The sequence below is a fragment of the Pan paniscus genome, chromosome 1 (assembly GCF_029289425.2).
Source record: "Pan paniscus chromosome 1, NHGRI_mPanPan1-v2.0_pri, whole genome shotgun sequence".
NCBI lineage: Eukaryota > Metazoa > Chordata > Mammalia > Primates > Hominidae > Pan > Pan paniscus.
The window spans coordinates 216,418,098-216,434,515 of record NC_073249.2 but is presented as its reverse complement, the minus strand read 5'-3'; the positions used below and the strand labels follow the sequence as shown (position 1 = coordinate 216,434,515).

The 16,418-nt window shown below is 54.2% G+C and overlaps 1 protein-coding gene across 4 annotated transcripts; it reads right to left on the bottom strand.

Annotated features, from left to right (window-relative positions):
• Nucleotides 1-436: 436 nt before the first annotated feature.
• Nucleotides 437-16,408, bottom strand: MTHFR (methylenetetrahydrofolate reductase). Of its 4 annotated transcripts, none has more exons than XM_003822069.6 (12): nucleotides 16,274-16,408; nucleotides 13,262-13,510; nucleotides 11,542-11,780; nucleotides 10,593-10,703; nucleotides 6,588-6,781; nucleotides 5,480-5,730; nucleotides 5,111-5,245; nucleotides 4,740-4,920; nucleotides 4,289-4,471; nucleotides 2,676-2,777; nucleotides 1,614-1,733; nucleotides 437-1,313 (listed from the first exon to the last, which is right to left on the bottom strand). In XM_003822069.6, exons 2-12 carry the CDS (start codon nucleotides 13,495-13,497, stop codon nucleotides 1,095-1,097), a joined length of 1,971 nt encoding a protein of 656 aa, XP_003822117.4. In that variant the 5' UTR covers nucleotides 13,498-13,510; nucleotides 16,274-16,408; the 3' UTR covers nucleotides 437-1,094. The 4 variants fall into 4 exon arrangements, with proteins under 4 accessions (XP_003822117.4, XP_008973838.4, XP_008973836.4 ...); XM_008975590.4 differs by having other exon boundaries at nucleotides 13,262-13,507; nucleotides 16,274-16,405; XM_008975588.5 differs by lacking the exon at nucleotides 16,274-16,408 and adding an exon at nucleotides 13,786-15,538.
• Nucleotides 16,409-16,418: the final 10 nt, after the last annotated feature.

The following is a 16,418-nucleotide window of genomic DNA, read 5'->3' as shown; positions in this document are numbered from 1 at the left end:
GCTGCTGCTTTCAGTCTCTCCTAGCGGCTGCCCCTCTGCCCCAGCCAGTGAGGCCAGGAAGGGAGTAAAGAGGACATCCCACAATTGCGTCCACCCCCTTGGCCATCAGGCTGCTCTTCCACGACACAAAACAGCCCATCTGCACCTGCCAGTCACTGCCCCCAGGCCATGGGGCTTGCAGGTGACTCGTGGGGAGCCAGGCCAGGCAGATAACCTCTGGGACAGGACGAGGGGATGAGGAAGGCAGCTGGCAGGACAAGGGCCTACCTGAAAAATACACCAGGAAGCTGGGCTGCTGCACAGGCCCAGGCAGATCTGGGGCCCCTGTGCTGGCAAATCTCATCTTGGCCTCTGACAGGGAACGGGGTAGCATCAGGCCTCCACAGCCAGGCAAAAGGGGAAGACCACGAGCCCCACCAAGCACAAGGGTTCAGACTGCCTTCAACCCTTAAGGGGCACTTTTTCTCTCAAGGCTCAGAATAGACAACTGTGCCAAAAAGCAGCATGGTAGGTGTCAGCCCAATGCCCATCTAGGGGGCTGGTGCCGTGGACGGCTAAGTGGGCAGGCAGGGCAGTGGTGTGCCCCTTCAGTCACAAGTAGGTGGGGCCCAGCTGCCCACCTCTAGGAGGTGGAAGGGTACAGCACTTTGCCACATCTCTTCTACGATGCCACCAGTGCCTGATGCCCTTGCGTGTTTTGCCTGTACTGCATGGGCTCCAAGTGTAAGTTCACTGGGAGTCCCAGGCTGGCTCTGGAGGCTGCCGTGGTTCGAGGGCTTAGTTGGCAACAACCACTCTCCTCGCCTTCTCAGGAGGTGCCACCCACTGTGGTCCTCTGCAGGACGGAAGTGCTCCCCACCAAAAGAGCACAGACTCCTGGCTAGAGCAGAGAGTACTAGGTTCCCATGTGGGGCCGACTCAGGTCCAGGAAGAGCCTGGAAGCCTCACTCCAGTCTAGCTGCCATCGTCAGGTGGGGGAGTGGAGGCCGGGGTGGGGGAGACACGAAGGAGAGTGGGGTTCCCAAGAGAAGCAGCACTGTGGAGGAGGAAGGCGGGACAGGAGTGGCTCCAACGCAGGGCGTCAGGACGCAGGGTCATGGAGCCTCCGTCTCTCTCGCATTCTGGGTGGGCCTGTTGACAAGCTCCAGTGTGTCTTCCACCACCTGCCAGAGGCAGTTGTCCAGTGGGAAGTCATTGTCCACCAGGTTGACCAGGAAGTAGTTGTCGTGGATGTACTGGATGATGGTGCGGGACGGGGACTCCTCCTCATACAGCTTTCCCCACCGCTCAATCCACAGGGCAAAGGCCTCGTCCTACACACACATACCCCCGCACACATGCACACACACACAGAGGCAAGATTAACAGGGCTCTCCAAGGGCTCTGCTCAACAGGACATTTCCCGGAATAGAACAAGGCCCAATGCCAGTATCACTTCCCACCCCTGCCCAGAAATAAACACCCTGCGTCAGCAGTGACACGGGTGAGTCAGAGCTGGGTGTGCCCTGAAGGCTGGGTCCAGTGTGGCCTTCAGCACACGCTTGGGACTTGGTCCCAATCCCTCCCCACGGTTTTCCAGGTGGGTGGGGCAAGCTTGCCCCCGGCTCCTTTACCTTCCAGAACATGAAGCTGACGGGATCCACTACGGTGGGCTGGATGATCTCTCGCCCAGGGAAGATGCCCCAAGTGACAGCATTCGGCTGCAGTTCAGGGGCATTGGTGATGTTTTCACCCTGAGGGGATGTGGGGTGGGGGTAAGACCTGGGCCAAGGACAACTGGAGTCCCACTGCCTGGACAGCCTTGACTCAATGGGGCTGTCTGGGCTCAATACCCTTGGCCTGCGCCTCCACTCCCAGCCTCCACTCTCCCTGCGCCTCCACTCCCCTCTCCCTGTGCCTCCGCTCCTGGCCTCCTCTGCCTGCATCTGTGAATGATATCTCTCCCCACACAAGCCTGAACCTAGAGGCATCCTGACCACTTCCCCTCTCCTCCTTGAGCACCCCCTGCTCACTCTCTGATCCACTCCCTCTTGTCTAGCCCACCTCCAGGACTGTGTTTGGCTTGGGTCACTCCAGGGGTCTCTTTGCTGGCCTCCCCGGCTCTAGCCGTCCCCAATCTCTCTCATCCGTATGACTATCCACTGTGATTTGCCTAAAATAACAAGCCACCCCACTGCTGGAGAAAGGCTTCCCTTGCATTGAGGGAAAACTCAAATTCCAGCAGGACAACCATGATCTCTGCGGGCCTGGCCCCTGCTTAACACTCCCGCCGCCTCCTGCTCATGTTCTTGGTTTCCCCAGATGGTGCAGCTCACTGCCTCTGCCTGTCCTCTGCCCTGTCCCAGGAATACCCTTCTCTCCTGTTGGCCAACTCCTCTTTGTCCTCAGTGATTCCCACAGATGACCCTCTGAGAAGCCTTCCCTGGCCTCCCAGGTGAGATATCCCTCCTCTGGACCCAACAGCATCCTCTCCTGAACTTGATTTTCCCACTTACACTGGCTGGTGGTCACACATTGATCTGCCTCCCTCACTCTAGGCTGGGAGCTCCTTAAGAGCAGGGACCCAGTTCTGCCTGTATCTCTCTGTCTTGCACAATGCCTAGCCCAGGCTAGGTGCTGGGTGTTTGCTGAACGAAGGGCCTGGTACTCTGTGGGAACCCTGGGGCCTGGCCTACCTTCACATTGACAAGGTGGTAATTAACCCGGAGCTCGTACTTCTTCAGCACTTGCAGAAGCGCTTCCGCTGTCTCGCGGGAAGTGAAAAACTCTAAGTAGGCCTGTGGGAGAGACAGGTGCCTGTCACCAACCCCAGCCCTGCCAGATGCCCTTTCGTAGACACCTAAGGTATCAGGACTACTGGCAGCCATGTGGGCGGAATAATGAACTGTGGCGTTGGCACGTCCATAAGCAAAGGGTGAGTGGGGATGTGAGTTTCTCAGTCTGGACAGGTCTGAGGGCTATCGGCCACCCCTCTCCCAATCAGTCAGGGAAGACTCCACGAAGAAGCCATTTCTGAACAGCAGCAACTGGTTTGACAGGCCGAGTCATGGGAGAGAGGCCCCACACATTCCATCCTCCCCAGTGCAAGGTGACAATGACATTGACATCTCCTCTAGAACCAGTGCCTATCAGGGATTAAGCTGGGTTTACTCAAACTCATTTGCTAGAATGCTGATAATACTGGAGGCTGGGCACAGTGATCCCCACGTGAGGAAAGTGGGTTCAGGGAAGTTGAGCACGTTGGCTACTCTGACAGTAAACAGTAGAGCTGGTCCTTAAACTCAGGTCTTTCTGCTCCAGGGCCCGTGGGCCTTAGATCAGAACATAATGTTAACTCCAGCAGCCCTGGGAGAAAGGTGTCAACTCAGGATAGTAACAGCAGCTGCCTTTCAGGGAGTGCTTCCTGCTCTTACCATGTGCCAAGCACGTTACATGCTTTGTTAGGTTTCATGCCCAGAACACAAGCTACATCCCATTTTACAGACGAGAAAACCAGGCTCAGAGAGGTCGAGTGACCTGCCTCCATAGGTCTGATTTCTATCTTTTTTTTTTTTTTTTTGAGATGGAGTCTTGCTCTGTCGCCCAGGCTGGAGTGCAGTGGCATGATCTCAGCTCACTGCAACCTCCGTCTCCCGGGTTCAAGCGATTCTCCTGCCTCAGCCTCCCAAGTAGCTGCAACTACAGGTGCCCGCCACCACACCCGGCTAACTGTTGTATTTTTAGTAGAGATGGGGTTTCATCATGTTTGTCAGGCTGGTCTCGAACTCCTGACCTTGTGATCTGCCCACCTTGGCCTCCTAAAGTGCTGGGATTACAGGCATGAGCCACCAAGCCCAACCAATCTTTTTTTTTTTTTTTTTGAGACAGGGTCTCACTTTGTGGGCCAGGCTGGAGTGCAGAGGCACAAATATGGCTTACTGGAGCCTCAACCTCTCAGACTCAAGCGATCCTCTCACCCCAGCCCCCTAAGTACCTGGGACTACAGGTGTGCACTACCATGCCTCGGTCATTTTTGTATTTTTTGTAGAGAACGGGTTTCACCATGTTGCCCAGGCTGGTCTTGAACTCCTGGGCTCAAGTGATCCACCCGCCTTGGCCTCCCAAAGTGCTGGCCGGGCTCCGTGCCCAGCCAGGTCTATCTGACTTAAAGCATGAGCTCCCATCCGCTCCAATCCATGCTCATTCAAAATTTAAGAGCCCAGGAGAGGCAGGCTGCTCTGCCCTAAGCTCTGGGGAACCCACGGGTGCCGGTCAAGAGAGGGGGGCACCCCGTGCCTCCCTACCACACCTTCTGGAAGACATAGCCCCCGCTGGGGCCCCAGCCCACGATGGGGTCAGAGGACGGCTTCCCGTTGATGTTGGGCTGTGAGTTGATGGTGAGGATGCCCTGGCGGTTCACCCGCAGCAGCTCCTCCTTCAGCAGGCTGGTCTCGGCCGCCAGGGGCTCATCGTTCCAGGGCAGGCAAGTCACCTGGGAGAGACGGTGAGCTGGCTGGGGCGACCATCAGGTTTGGCACCCTGAGTCCCTCTCACAGCCCCCAACAAAGACCCAGCCTGTCTTTGCCTCCCTAAGCCCTTCCAGGTGGAGGTCTCCCAACTTACCCTTCTCCCTTTGCCATGTCCACAGCATGGAGGGGAGGGCACAGGATGGGGAAGTCACAGCCCCGCAGCCTGGCCTGCAGCTGGGGTCAGGCCAGGGGCAGGGGATGAACCAGGGTCCCCACTCCAGCATCACTCACTTTGTGACCATTCCGGTTTGGTTCTCCCGAGAGGTAAAGAACAAAGACTTCAAAGACACTTTCTTCACTGGTCAGCTCCTCCCCCCACATCTTCAGCAGCTCCTCCTTGGGGGACTTGCTCTTCAGGTAGAAGAGGTAGTAGTCCTTCAGCTCCCCAAAGGCAGGGGAAGAGGAATTGCCCCTGGCAGAGGGGTGCCCAGAGGTCAGGGCACACTCCTGACAGAGGGCAGTGCCACCACATGCCCAGGAGGCCATTCCTGTAAATTCTGCCCCTGACTCCTCCCAGGTCAACCACAAGCATGCAAACTTCTTCTGCCCTCCCCGTCCCAAGAACAAAGATGTATTTGCAAGGAAGGTCTGCAGGCCCTCACCAGCGGCCGTTAGGGAACTCGTCCCACTCCTGGGTACGGTAGATGTAACTCTTTGGTCTGGAGGCCCAGAAGATGGGACGTACATCTTCCTCTCGGCGCTTGGGGTGGGCGCTGAGAGCCCAGGGTAGGGGACGCCTGGGTGAGGATGGGGACAGAGAATTGAGACAAGGGATTGGCTAGAGGGAGCCGGAAGCAGGGGAGCACCACTGAGGCTGGGTTCTTCCATCTGATGCCCTCTGAGACTGGAGCCTTCGATGTGCCCAGCTAGCCATGGCACAGACATCCATCTGTACCACCGTGGGGAGCCAGCACTGCAGCCAGGGCTGCTCTTGGACCCTCCTCTGGGGATCTCTGGGCCACTGCCCTCACCTGGGGTCCTCAGTCCACATCCCCAGGCGCTTCAGCACCTCTGTGGTAGCCATCTCGCGGTTGAGGGTGTAGAAGTGGAGGCCTGGCACCAAGCCACTGGCCAGAAGCTCCTGGCACAGGCTCACGGCCAGCTCGATGCCATAGTTGCGGATGGCAGCATCGTTGTCTTTGATTGGCTCAATCACATCCTTGATCTCCTGTGGCACCTCCAGCTTGGACAGCTTCACAAGCTGCCGAAGGGAGTGGTAGCCCTGTCCAAGACATGAGGGGCTGTGGCGGCTGCTGGCCAGCCCGTCTCCCACCCTAAATACTTCTCCCCCTTCCATCCTCCATGCCAACCACAGTGTCAGGCAGAGGGACCCACGAAAGTCTGATCATATTCCAGGAGCACACCTGGGCTTGGCCTGCCGTTTTCTCCTCTTTTTTCTGTTTTTAGAGACTGAGTCTCGCTGCTCTCAAACGCCAGGGCTCAAGCCATCCTCCTGCCTCAGCTTCTCAAGTAGCCGGGACTACAGGCACGTGCCACTATGCCCAGCCTTCCCACTTTTTACAGAGTAGAGCAGCTGCCCTAAGCATTCCAGCCTTGGGTTGAGCCAGCCTTTTAGCCCTAGATGTGTCTGTTGGTAACATGGTGTCATCTAACCCAGCTGTTCCCATGCTGCACTGATCATCCGAATCACCTGCCAAGCTCAAGAAGTAAAACACACATTCCGAGGACCTCCCTCAGATTTACTGAGTGAGAACCTCCAGGGGTGGGACCTGGAGATCCATTTTTTGAAAAAGCTTATCAAGTGGTTCTGATGACAGCCACCTTTGGGAAACACTGATTTAAGCAGGATTTGTAATGAGCATTAGAATCCCTTTTGGTGATGCTTGTCGGCCAAAGTACAACAAACCCCTCAACAGACACTGTTGCTGGGTTTTGGGGGGAAAATTAGAGGTAACCAAAATGGGGTGGCCAAGCAACGCTGTGCAAGTTCTGGACCTGAGAGGAGATCTGGGAAGAACCCAGCGAACTCAGCACTCCACCCAGAGCCCCCAGCCTGTGCGAGGACGGTGCGGTGAGAGTGGGGTGGAGGGAGCTTATGGGCTCTCCTGGGCCCCTCACCTGGATGGGAAAGATCCCGGGGACGATGGGGCAAGTGATGCCCATGTCGGTGCATGCCTTCACAAAGCGGAAGAATGTGTCAGCCTCAAAGAAAAGCTGCGTGATGATGAAATCGGCTCCCGCAGACACCTTCTCCTTCAAGTGCTTCAGGTCAGCCTCAAAGCTCCCTGCTTCGGGGTGGCCTTTGGGGTAACCTGCCAATAGGGATGACAGTCGGGAGAGGCTGGCCTCCACCTGTTCAAGGCGAGGGATGAAGAGACCACAGGGACTGGGCAGAGAGAGTCCTCTGCTTTGGGGGCTCCGATCTTGCACCTTCCAACAGCACAGCACGGCCTGAACTAAAACAGTGAGTGGCTGGGCTCATGACTGATACGCTTCTGACCCCAGAGATGACTCTCAGGGGAGGTGGCTCAGAGCCCAGTTCCAAGAGTGGGGGTGGATTGCTCCAAACTCCCACACTGTCCTGCCTTGAGCAGCCAAGCAAATCAGGCCTGCACTTGGTGGCCATGGAAAAGAGAAAATGCTACAGTTAGCACTGGCTGGGCAGCATCTGGGGTACTAAGCTTGACTTTTCTCTAGGCACCGGATTAAACATTGTTATTAATGTAACATTGAAATTACTCAGGGGTCCAAGATAGTGAAAAGCTAAAAACCAAGTTACACAAGGAAGAACTGAAGAAAGTGATGTTTTCTTCAAAGAAAATAATGGATGGCAGGGTGCGGTGGCTCATGTCTGTAATCCCAGCACTTTGGGAGGCCAAGGCAGGAGGATGACCTGAGGTCAGGAGTTCGAGACCAGCCTGGCCAACATGGTGAAACCCCGTCTCTACCAAAAATACAAAAATTAGCCAGGTGTGGTGGTGTATGCCTTTAATAGCTACTCAGGAGGCTGAGTCAGGAAAATTGCTTGAACCCACGAGACAGAGGTTGCAGTGAGCCGAGATCGTACCATTGCACTCTAACCTGGGCAACGAGAGCGAAACTCCGTCTCAAAAAAAAAAAAAAAAAAGAATGAAAAGAATACAGAAACTCCTTTCAAATGTCCAAAGGTCTGTCCTGGGGAAAAAGGATCCACCATAGGTGAGTTTGTTTGTTTTGTTTTGTTTCAGAGACAGGGTCTTGCTCTGTCACCCAGGCTAGAGTGCAGTGGTGCAATCATGGCTCACTGCAGCCTTGAACTCCCGGGCACAAGTGATCTCCCACTTCAGTCTCCTGAGTAGCTTGGACTACAGATGCAAGCCACCACATCTGGCTAATTAAAAAAAATTTTTTTAATTAATTATTTATTTTTTAGAGATGGGGTCTTGCTATCTTGCCCAGGTTTGTCTGGAACTTCTGGGCTCAAGCAATCCTCCCACCTTGGCCTCCCAAAGTGCTGAGATTACAGGCATGAGCCACTGTACCCAGCCCCCTAGTGAAGTTCTTTATTAGTCATATTCTGTGTTGTTTCTAATGGCAGAACCAGCATCCGGTTCAGAGAGCTGGCTAGAGTACTAGAAGCCACCCACAAAACAATGAGCTCCTGGAGTCTGAAAACACAGGGGCAGTGGATGCCGAAGACGAGATTCCAGAATTGCTTAGGAGGTGGGATCAGATGTCCCATAGGCTCCTTACTGGCTCTGTGAACTCTCTGACCCCTTTCCTCAATGACTAAACTTACTAGCAGCCTTGCTCGGTCAGGCAAGCAGGATGACCATAGGCCTTCATGAAACTACATGGAGTGCTGGTTTCATCAGCCCAAGCCCAGGGCAGGACTCTGAGCCAGGCGGAAAGCCAAGCTGCTTTGCTCTGATAAGGCAGTTCCCTTCTTAAGAAACCCAGAGTCATCAAAAATGAATTTAAAAACTATTGTTTCAAGGGGTAAGGGAGTGGGGGATAAAGCAATGGGGCTTCACACTTGCAATAACAAAGCTATTTTCCCAGTAGAAATTTCAGAAACAACAAGGCTTTTTAATAGCTGAAAACTATAGCTACAATACCTAAATATCACCGAACAAATCTAGCATTTGATTACGTATAGATTTTGCCATTTACTCTATTTTTCTATCATGAACAGCTGAGGGTTTTCTTTTTTAAAATGTTTTTATTTTTTGTAGAGACACGGTCTCACTATGTTGCCCAGGCTGGTCTTGATCTCCTGCCTCAGTCTCCCAAAGCTCTGGGATTACAGGCATGAGCTACCATGCCCAACAGGTTGGTGTTTTCTAATCCACTGATCTTCATTACCCACTTGATAAGCAAAGTAAGAAACCATTCAGCAACTGTGAGCTCACAGCTTCACTAGTTTCCAATCATTATCACCTAACGCCCATCACGGGTGCACATTCCCCCAGTAACTGACTATATAATGGCTGATACAAGCGATGACAATTTAACAGTTGGAAATGTCTGTTCTCTGACTCCTAATCAGCGCTTCCCAGACTTAGCACCTAAACACCCCTGTTGACAGAATGGACATGTCCATCGGGGGTTAGGGACAAGGCCAAAGTCACTCACAACATGTAATTTTCTTGAAGCCACGTGGTTTTTTTTGGGTTTGTTTTGTTTTTTTTGAGACGGAGTCTGGCTCTGTTGCCGAGGCTACAGTGCATTGGTGCGATCTCGGCTCACTGCAAGCTCCGCCTCCTGGGTTCAAGCGATTCTCCTGCCTCAGCCTACCAAGTAGCTGGGACTACAGGCACGCGCCACCACGCCCGGCTAATTTTTGTATTTTTAGTAGAGACGGGGTTTCACTATGTTGGACAGGATGGTCTCAAACTCCTGATCTCATGATCCGCCCGCCTTGGCCTCCCAAAGTGCTGGGATTATAGGCTTCAGCCACCGCACCTGGCCTTTTTTTTTTTTTAGTTCATATCACTTTAGATGCTACTCCATAACATAGCCATGTTTAGTTTAAAAATGGTAGGATTTCTCCCAGAATATTGGCAAAAAAACTGTCATCCCAGAAAATGTGCCAATCCCGGGACTTCCTGTCCCTGGTGCACACTGTCTTGCCATACCTGAGCCCTGTCTGAGACGCTGAGGGCTCAATGCCAGCCTTCAGCTTCAAGGGTGGAAGAGAAGTCCAACCCACCCATTTCTGTTGGGGGAACCTGGTCTTGTGGCTGTGGCCAATGGTGATTCTCTCTCCTGGGAATTTGGAACGGAGGCCTGTCCATTAGCCTGGGGAACTGGCTGGAACTGACACTCTGCACACTCAGGAGCAGGCCAAGTGTGTGGAAAAGCATGGGTATCAGGTCTCCCAGATGAAGCACAGATGTGCAGTGGGAAGCGGAGATGGGGGACCCTGTGGCCCCAGAGGGAATGAGGGAGGGCCTTGCTTTTTGACCTCTTCCAGTGCCTCGTGAGGTCTGAGGCCATCTCCTGACCTTGGGTTCCCTGCCCTCTGGAATCCTGTAAGTAAATATCCCTCTTTTGTGGGGTGTTGTTTTTTTTTTTTTTTTGAGATGGAGTCTTGCTCTGTCACTGAGGCTGGAGTGCAGTGGCACCATCTCGGCTCACTGCAACCTCCGCCTCTTGGGTCCAAGAGATTCTCCTGGCTTAGCCTCCTGAGTAGCTGGGACTACAGCCGTGCACCACCACACCTGGCTAATTTTTGTATTTTTAGTAGAGACGGGGTTTCGCTATGTTGGCCAGGCAGGTCTCGAACTCCTGACCTCAGGTGATCTGCCTGCCTCGGCCTCCCAAAGTGTTGGGGTTACAGGCGTGAGCCACTGCGCCCAGACCCCTCTTTCGTTTTAAAGAAAAGAATAAGGCCAAGCAGGCTAAGGGCACGGCCAGGCAGAGGAACAAAAAGCTAGGGGTCGATGGTGGCAGGCCCAGGAGGGGAGTGGGTGATACAAAAGGAGCAAGGACACGGTGCAGTTCACCTCTGCATGTCCTTCATCCAGCATGGACCCATGAGTGCCCCTGATCACTGTGTCCTGAACCGAACACCGACAGGCTCTCTGGGCATCTCAGCCTCCCCAGCTCCATCCCCGCCACCAGGATGATCCAGCCACTCACCTGCCACACAGATGTCAAAGTAGTCACCAAACTCACTTCGGATGTGCTTCACCAGGTCCACTGCGTAGTTGAAGCCTCCCTCCTCCTCTTCCCACTGGTCACCTATTGGGTCTGCAGGGTTGGTGGAGGTCATAGTCACTGGGTCTCACCCAACCTCCAGAGACCCTTTCTGTTCCCTCTACCTAGCCCCGACACCCAGGACTGCGAGTCCCTGGAAGGCAGAAACTTCATATTATTTAGGTTTGGTTCGTCTCTTTCTAGCACTTGGTAAGACAGCAGGAGGGAAAAAAGCAGCCCACCAGTTCAATATTCACTGCATGCTGACCCTGTGCTGGCGGTGGAGAATAGGAGACCACCGCTGCTCCTCACTGTGCCTGGAGGATTGGAGAGCCCTTCCCTACTTCTACCTGGGCACGCCTGCCACCCTCTCCCATCCCACGGCCTTGGGGCTCCTGCCTCCTGGGAGAATTTTCTACTCATCTCAAGTGAAGGGATCTTGTGGTGGGAAGCATGAGGCCATAGGATCCCACCCATCAGGCTCCCTCTTCCCACTCTTAGGTGGCCTGACAACAGCAGGCACCAGAGGCCTAACCGGCTATTCTCACTCCTGGATACTCTGTTGCTCTGTGATTGGGCCAAGTGCTGGGTGCAGCCAGCAATCAATGCAGTGGTGTAGGCAAGGCAGAGGGTTATCAGGCCGCGACTGCAATCCCGACGGAACTCCTATGTCGAGGTCAAGAGGTGGGAGAGGTGGCTGCCTGTGTGTGGTGCCCAGGATGACTCACTACCCACAATGCCTACTGACAATACCGGCGGGGATGGGATCCTGCGGATCCTTAGCGTGGGGCCCAGGAAGAAGTAAAGGACCATTTCAGGAACCAAGTTCAGGCTACCAAGTGGCCTCCGGGAAAGCCAGAACCCAGAGTGTAGGGGAGTGCTGGCTCCACACCTCCCCGCAGCGCCATGATGTTCTTCAGGCCCAGCTGCTTAGCTTTGTGCAGGTGGCCCGTGATCTCCTCCAGGCGCTGACGGCAGCAGGTCATGTGCAGGATGGTCTCCAGGCCACAGTAGTTCACAGCGGTGCTGGCGATCATCATGGAGGAGGTCTCCTTGTCTGAGCCAGGGTCACCTGCTGGGTGCCAGGTCACGTCTATGTAGAGGGGGCCGCCTGCTGCCATCCGGTCAAACCTGTAGGGGGTTTGTTTCTGAAGAGAGGTTCCAGGAGAAATACCATCCGTCACTGCCTTCCCATGGGGCCCGGGAGTTAGAGAAGCATCAATGAAGGTTGGAGACAGACCAATCAGCGTTCATATCCTGGCTTTGCTACTTATAGCTGTGTGATCTTGGGTACATTACTTAATCTCTGTGAGTTCTGTTTCATTATTTATAAGACACGGCAGATAGTAGTACCCACTTCCTAATAACACTACGATGCTGGGCGTGGTGGCTCACGCCTGTAATCCCAGCACTTCAGGAGGCTGAAGTGAGTGGATCACTTGAGGTCAGGAGTTCCAGACCGCCTGGCCAACATAGTGAAACCTCATCTCTACTAAAAATACAAAAATTAGCTGGGTGTGGTGGTGGGCGCCTGTAATCCCAGCTACTTGAGAGGCTGAGGCAGGAGAATTGCTTGAGTTGGGAGGCAGAGGTTGCAATGAGCCAAGATCACACCACTGCACTCCAGCCTGGGCCACAGAATGAGACTCTGTCTCAAAAAAAAAAAAAAAAAAAAAAAGCAACAACAACAACAAAAAACCATAACACTAGGAGAATATGACGGCAGCTGGTTCCACGGAACTTAGAACAGTGCCTGGTGTACAAACCGAATACTCAGTATATGTGAGGTGCCGTTATGATCACTATTACAGAGGTAAGACACAACAACAGCGCTATCATTTTGTGTGAGAGCAGCACTTCAGACTTTTCACAGCGCTTGCCTGTTTATTATCTCAGGTGAGTTAAGACATCATGGTTGAGAGTTAGGGGAATCCTAACTGTGGCAAGCACAGCCTCGCTGTAGGAACAGTTAGAAAGAGGGTCAGCAGACTCACTTTCTTTCATGCCACCCCCCAAGCCCTGTGCAGCAGCTTACAGTTGTGCAGACCAAGGCCAAGTTCCGAAACGAGACTCAAAAAAAAGCCTGGATGTGCACGAGTACTTGTGTTACAAGCTATCAACGGTGTATTTAAACATCCTTGTGCATTTAAACTTCAAAAACTTGGGAGTGACACGTGAGACGTGCATACAGTAAAAGGCATAAACTTAAAAAAAAAAACTGCAATTCATGAAGTGCTAATGTAATTCAGTTGGCATTTCTAGAGTTCAAGAAGCATAATCCAAATTTCTAACTTGCTGAAAACAATCTCACTGCTTTGTGACTTCGTAAACTGCACTCGTGATCCAGCCCCCAAGTTCCCTCAAAGAATACAGTGTGAGAATCAACATTTTTAACCCATTGAAGAGTGTGTCTAAAATACCTTGACACTGTGGAGGGACTTTTACAGGCAACGGAGAAGTTGCAGATCAGATGACCCACTCTGCCTTCTCCTTCCCGCCCCCTCCGGCTGCTGTTTTCTGCCGGGTTAAAGGGCAGCCCAGCCTCAGGGCTGACAGTTCGCTCCCCAGGCACCACCACTCCCCCCTCCCACCTTAACCTTGCATGAGTTTACCTTGAGATGAGATTGACAGCTCCCTCAGCAGTTCGAGGAGGGAAGAATTCCAGGGAGAACCACTTGTCACCAGATTCCAATCGCCGCCTCATCTTCTCCCGGAGTCTCTCATGCCGCTCGGGGTCCAGGCCCGGGGTGGAACATCTCGAACTATTTTTGGAGCTCTCACTGCCACTGCTGGCACTGCCCTCCAAGCAGGGGTTGAGGCTGCTGTTTCCTCTGGCTTCGTTCACCATGGCTGGGTTCCTACTGCACAGGGTGGGGCAGGGAGCATCAGGGGGCAGGCAGCCACACCCCCGACACATCAAGACACCTGAGTGGCAGGTTCAAGCCGGAGGCGCTGTATTTCCACACAGGAAGAAGGCCAAAAAAGGTGACACTGCCCCCTCCCAGTGGCTCCATGCTCCTCAGCTATGGCTGTCGGGGCCGCCTCACTCAAAGCCTTGCCCTCCGCTGCTGCCAGGCTCCTTGCATGCAAGGCAGCCCCCACCCGGCACTGCAACATGCTCCTCGGTGACAGCTACCTGATGGAAGGTGGCACAGAGGACCTCACGCTGCCGACCTGCGAGGCCCATATTCCTAGCGAGGGGCAGTAGTGCCCAGCTGGGAGGACCCTGGCTTTTCGATGGTCCATCTCTGTCAGCTCAGGCCCAGAGTGCGTGGGGAGGGAACAGAGGCACCTTCCCCAGCAGGTGTGTTCAACTGGGCGGAGCTGCGACAAAGGAAGAGGCTTGAGCTCCAGCCAGCACAAGGGGGCGGGGGCAAGGCTTCCAGGCGAGGAGGGAGGGCTGAGGCTCTAGTAAGGGGAGGCGGATGGAAGGAGGGGGACTCAGGGGCAGAGACTGCAGGGGTTGGTGGAGATGAGGCCAACAGGCGTTCAGGGATACCAGATCACCCTCCAGAGAAGGAACAGCTCACTCTGGCTGGCTCTGCCTGGAACATCTGTTACTTGAAACAGTTCGTGCACAGGATGGAAGGGGTGAGGGCTTGACTATGCAGCCAGATTTCTCCTGAATTCATGCTACTCCAAAAAGACCGTGTTGTGGGTTAGAACTTGATGCTGGCCATGTTCCAAAAATAGCCAGACCCAAGTTCAGTAAGGGCACGAATTTCTCAGAGCAAAAGCTGCCCCATCTGTGCTTGCCTTGCAGGCTGCTCTACTTACACATCACAGAATTCAATTCAGATCATCACAGTGACCCAGCTACTGGGAAGGCTGAGGCAGAAGGATTGCCTGAGCCCAGGAGTTCAAGGCCAGCCTGGGCAACATAGCGAGACTCCATCTCTTAAAAAAACAAAAAACACACCTGTAATCCCAGCACTTTGGGAGGCCGAGGTGGGTGGATCACCTGAGGCCAGGAGTTTGAGACCAGCCTGGCCAACATGGTGAAATCCCGACTCTACTAAAAATATAAAAATTAGCCAGGTTTGGTGGCGGGCGCCTGTAATCCCAGCTACTCTGGAGGCTGAGGCAGGAGAATCGCTTGAACCCGGAAGGCAGAGGTTGCAGTGAACCAAGATTGTGCCATAGCACTCCAGCCTGGGCGACAAAAGCAAAACTCCATCTCAAAAAAAAAAAAACAAAAACAAAAAACAGAAACAAGTAATCAGAGCCACCAGGGCACAGACAGGCCAACAGAGGGCATAGGGCCATCTGGCAGTCTGGTTAAGAAAATAAGACAAACACTTAAAAACAAACAAAACACTTGCACAGCAATAGGCAAACACACAGTAGTGAATGGGTGTGTGGTGACATGGCACAACAGAGGAAAGCCCAGGTGAGGTTCATTTCTTTCAGACTGTCCACCACTAACCCTGTGTACCTAACCATTTGGGGTCTTAGACTCTTTTGACAATCTGATTAAATGCACTGCTCCCTTCCCCTGAAATACACACACAGGTGCACAGACTACACGGGGATACATCCAAAGACAAGGAGTTGATTCCAGACTAAGAACCCTGAGCCAAAGCTTTCTCCCTCTAGGGCTGCTTTCTTTCATTCTGACCTCAAACTCCAGATTCTCAGTGGGGATGGCTGTGGGGAGTGAGGAACGGGGGCGGGGGGGAGGAGTAACAGCAAGAGCAGCCAGTTGGCTTTCCTCCAGCGTTTAAGGGCGCACCTCGTTAATTGCTTGCTGGAACAGAACCTAGAGTAGGAGGAAGCTGAACCACCTGTAAATCCTCTGATTTTCAAAGACTTATTGCATTCCTAGTATATGCCAGGCATGTGCCATATTTGTAAGCCAACTCCCACGATTTATCCGTTATCAGCTGGACTCCCATAGCACCCTGGGTTGTAATTGTGGGTGAAAAGGCCTGTCTCCTTTCTCTTTCCCCAGTTCCCTGAGACCAGGACCGGTGTCCTGCCTGGGGTATCCCCAGAGTTTGGCACACGGTGATAGCCAACATTCACTGAGCGCCAAAGGGCCAGGTGCTGCCACTCTCTCAAAATAAGCCTCTGCCATTTACTGAACAACTAGTCTGCGCCAAGCACTGGGATACTAAGCCTACGACTCCCAGAAAGGTCCCGGCGGACCCCCGTGCGCAGCGGGACGCAGTGGGCGCCAGGGACCGCAGTGCCCCGGGCCCAGCGCTCTTCTCCAGGTGCTCCCCGGGGAGGCAGGTTTAAAAGGCAGGAGCCGGAAGCCGTCTCGGCGCCCAGGTGGCCGAGAATCCAGTCACCAGGTCACTGAGTCACCGATGGGGGCGAGGACACGGGCCTGGGCCGGTCAGAGGGGCGGGATCGTCACCCCTGGCTCAGGGACCCCTCCGTCCAGGCAGGGAGCCAAAGTCAGTCTTCGCTTGAGGGTTGGCGGTCGCTGGAGGTGGTAGCCATTGGGAGTTACACTAATCCCGCGAAGGGTGCGCAGGGGAGGCGGCAGCCCCCACCCCAAGAAGAGAGGCAGGCCGGCCTCCAGCGCTCCCCGCCCACAAGCACGTCCTTGCCCCCGGGAGGTTGTTTGCCGGCTCCAGGATCTCCCTCCCGGCGACCCCGGCCTCGCCGTCACTCACCCTCCAGTCCCGGGTGACTCAGAACTCTCGGCCGCCGGCCGCACCACTGTGGCCGCTGCAGGGGCGGGGAACGCAGTGAAGGGGCGCGGCGCAGGTGTCAGGTTGCTGGAGAGGCGGGCCTACAGGGCGGAAATCACCGGCGCGG

Bases quoted from the DNA above. Each gene is read 5' to 3' on its own strand.
- MTHFR (XM_008975588.5), bottom strand. From the start codon at position 13,895: ATGGACCATCGAAAAGCCAGGGTCCTCCCAGCTGGGCACTACTGCCCC. The intron at 13,511-13,785 runs GTAGCTGTCACC...CACCCTGTGCAG, and splicing joins TCTGTGCCACCTTCCATCAG to TAGGAACCCAGCCATGGTGA. The intron at 6,782-10,592 runs GTGAGTGGCTGG...CCCTATTGGCAG, and splicing joins CTTTGACATCTGTGTGGCAG to GTTACCCCAAAGGCCACCCC.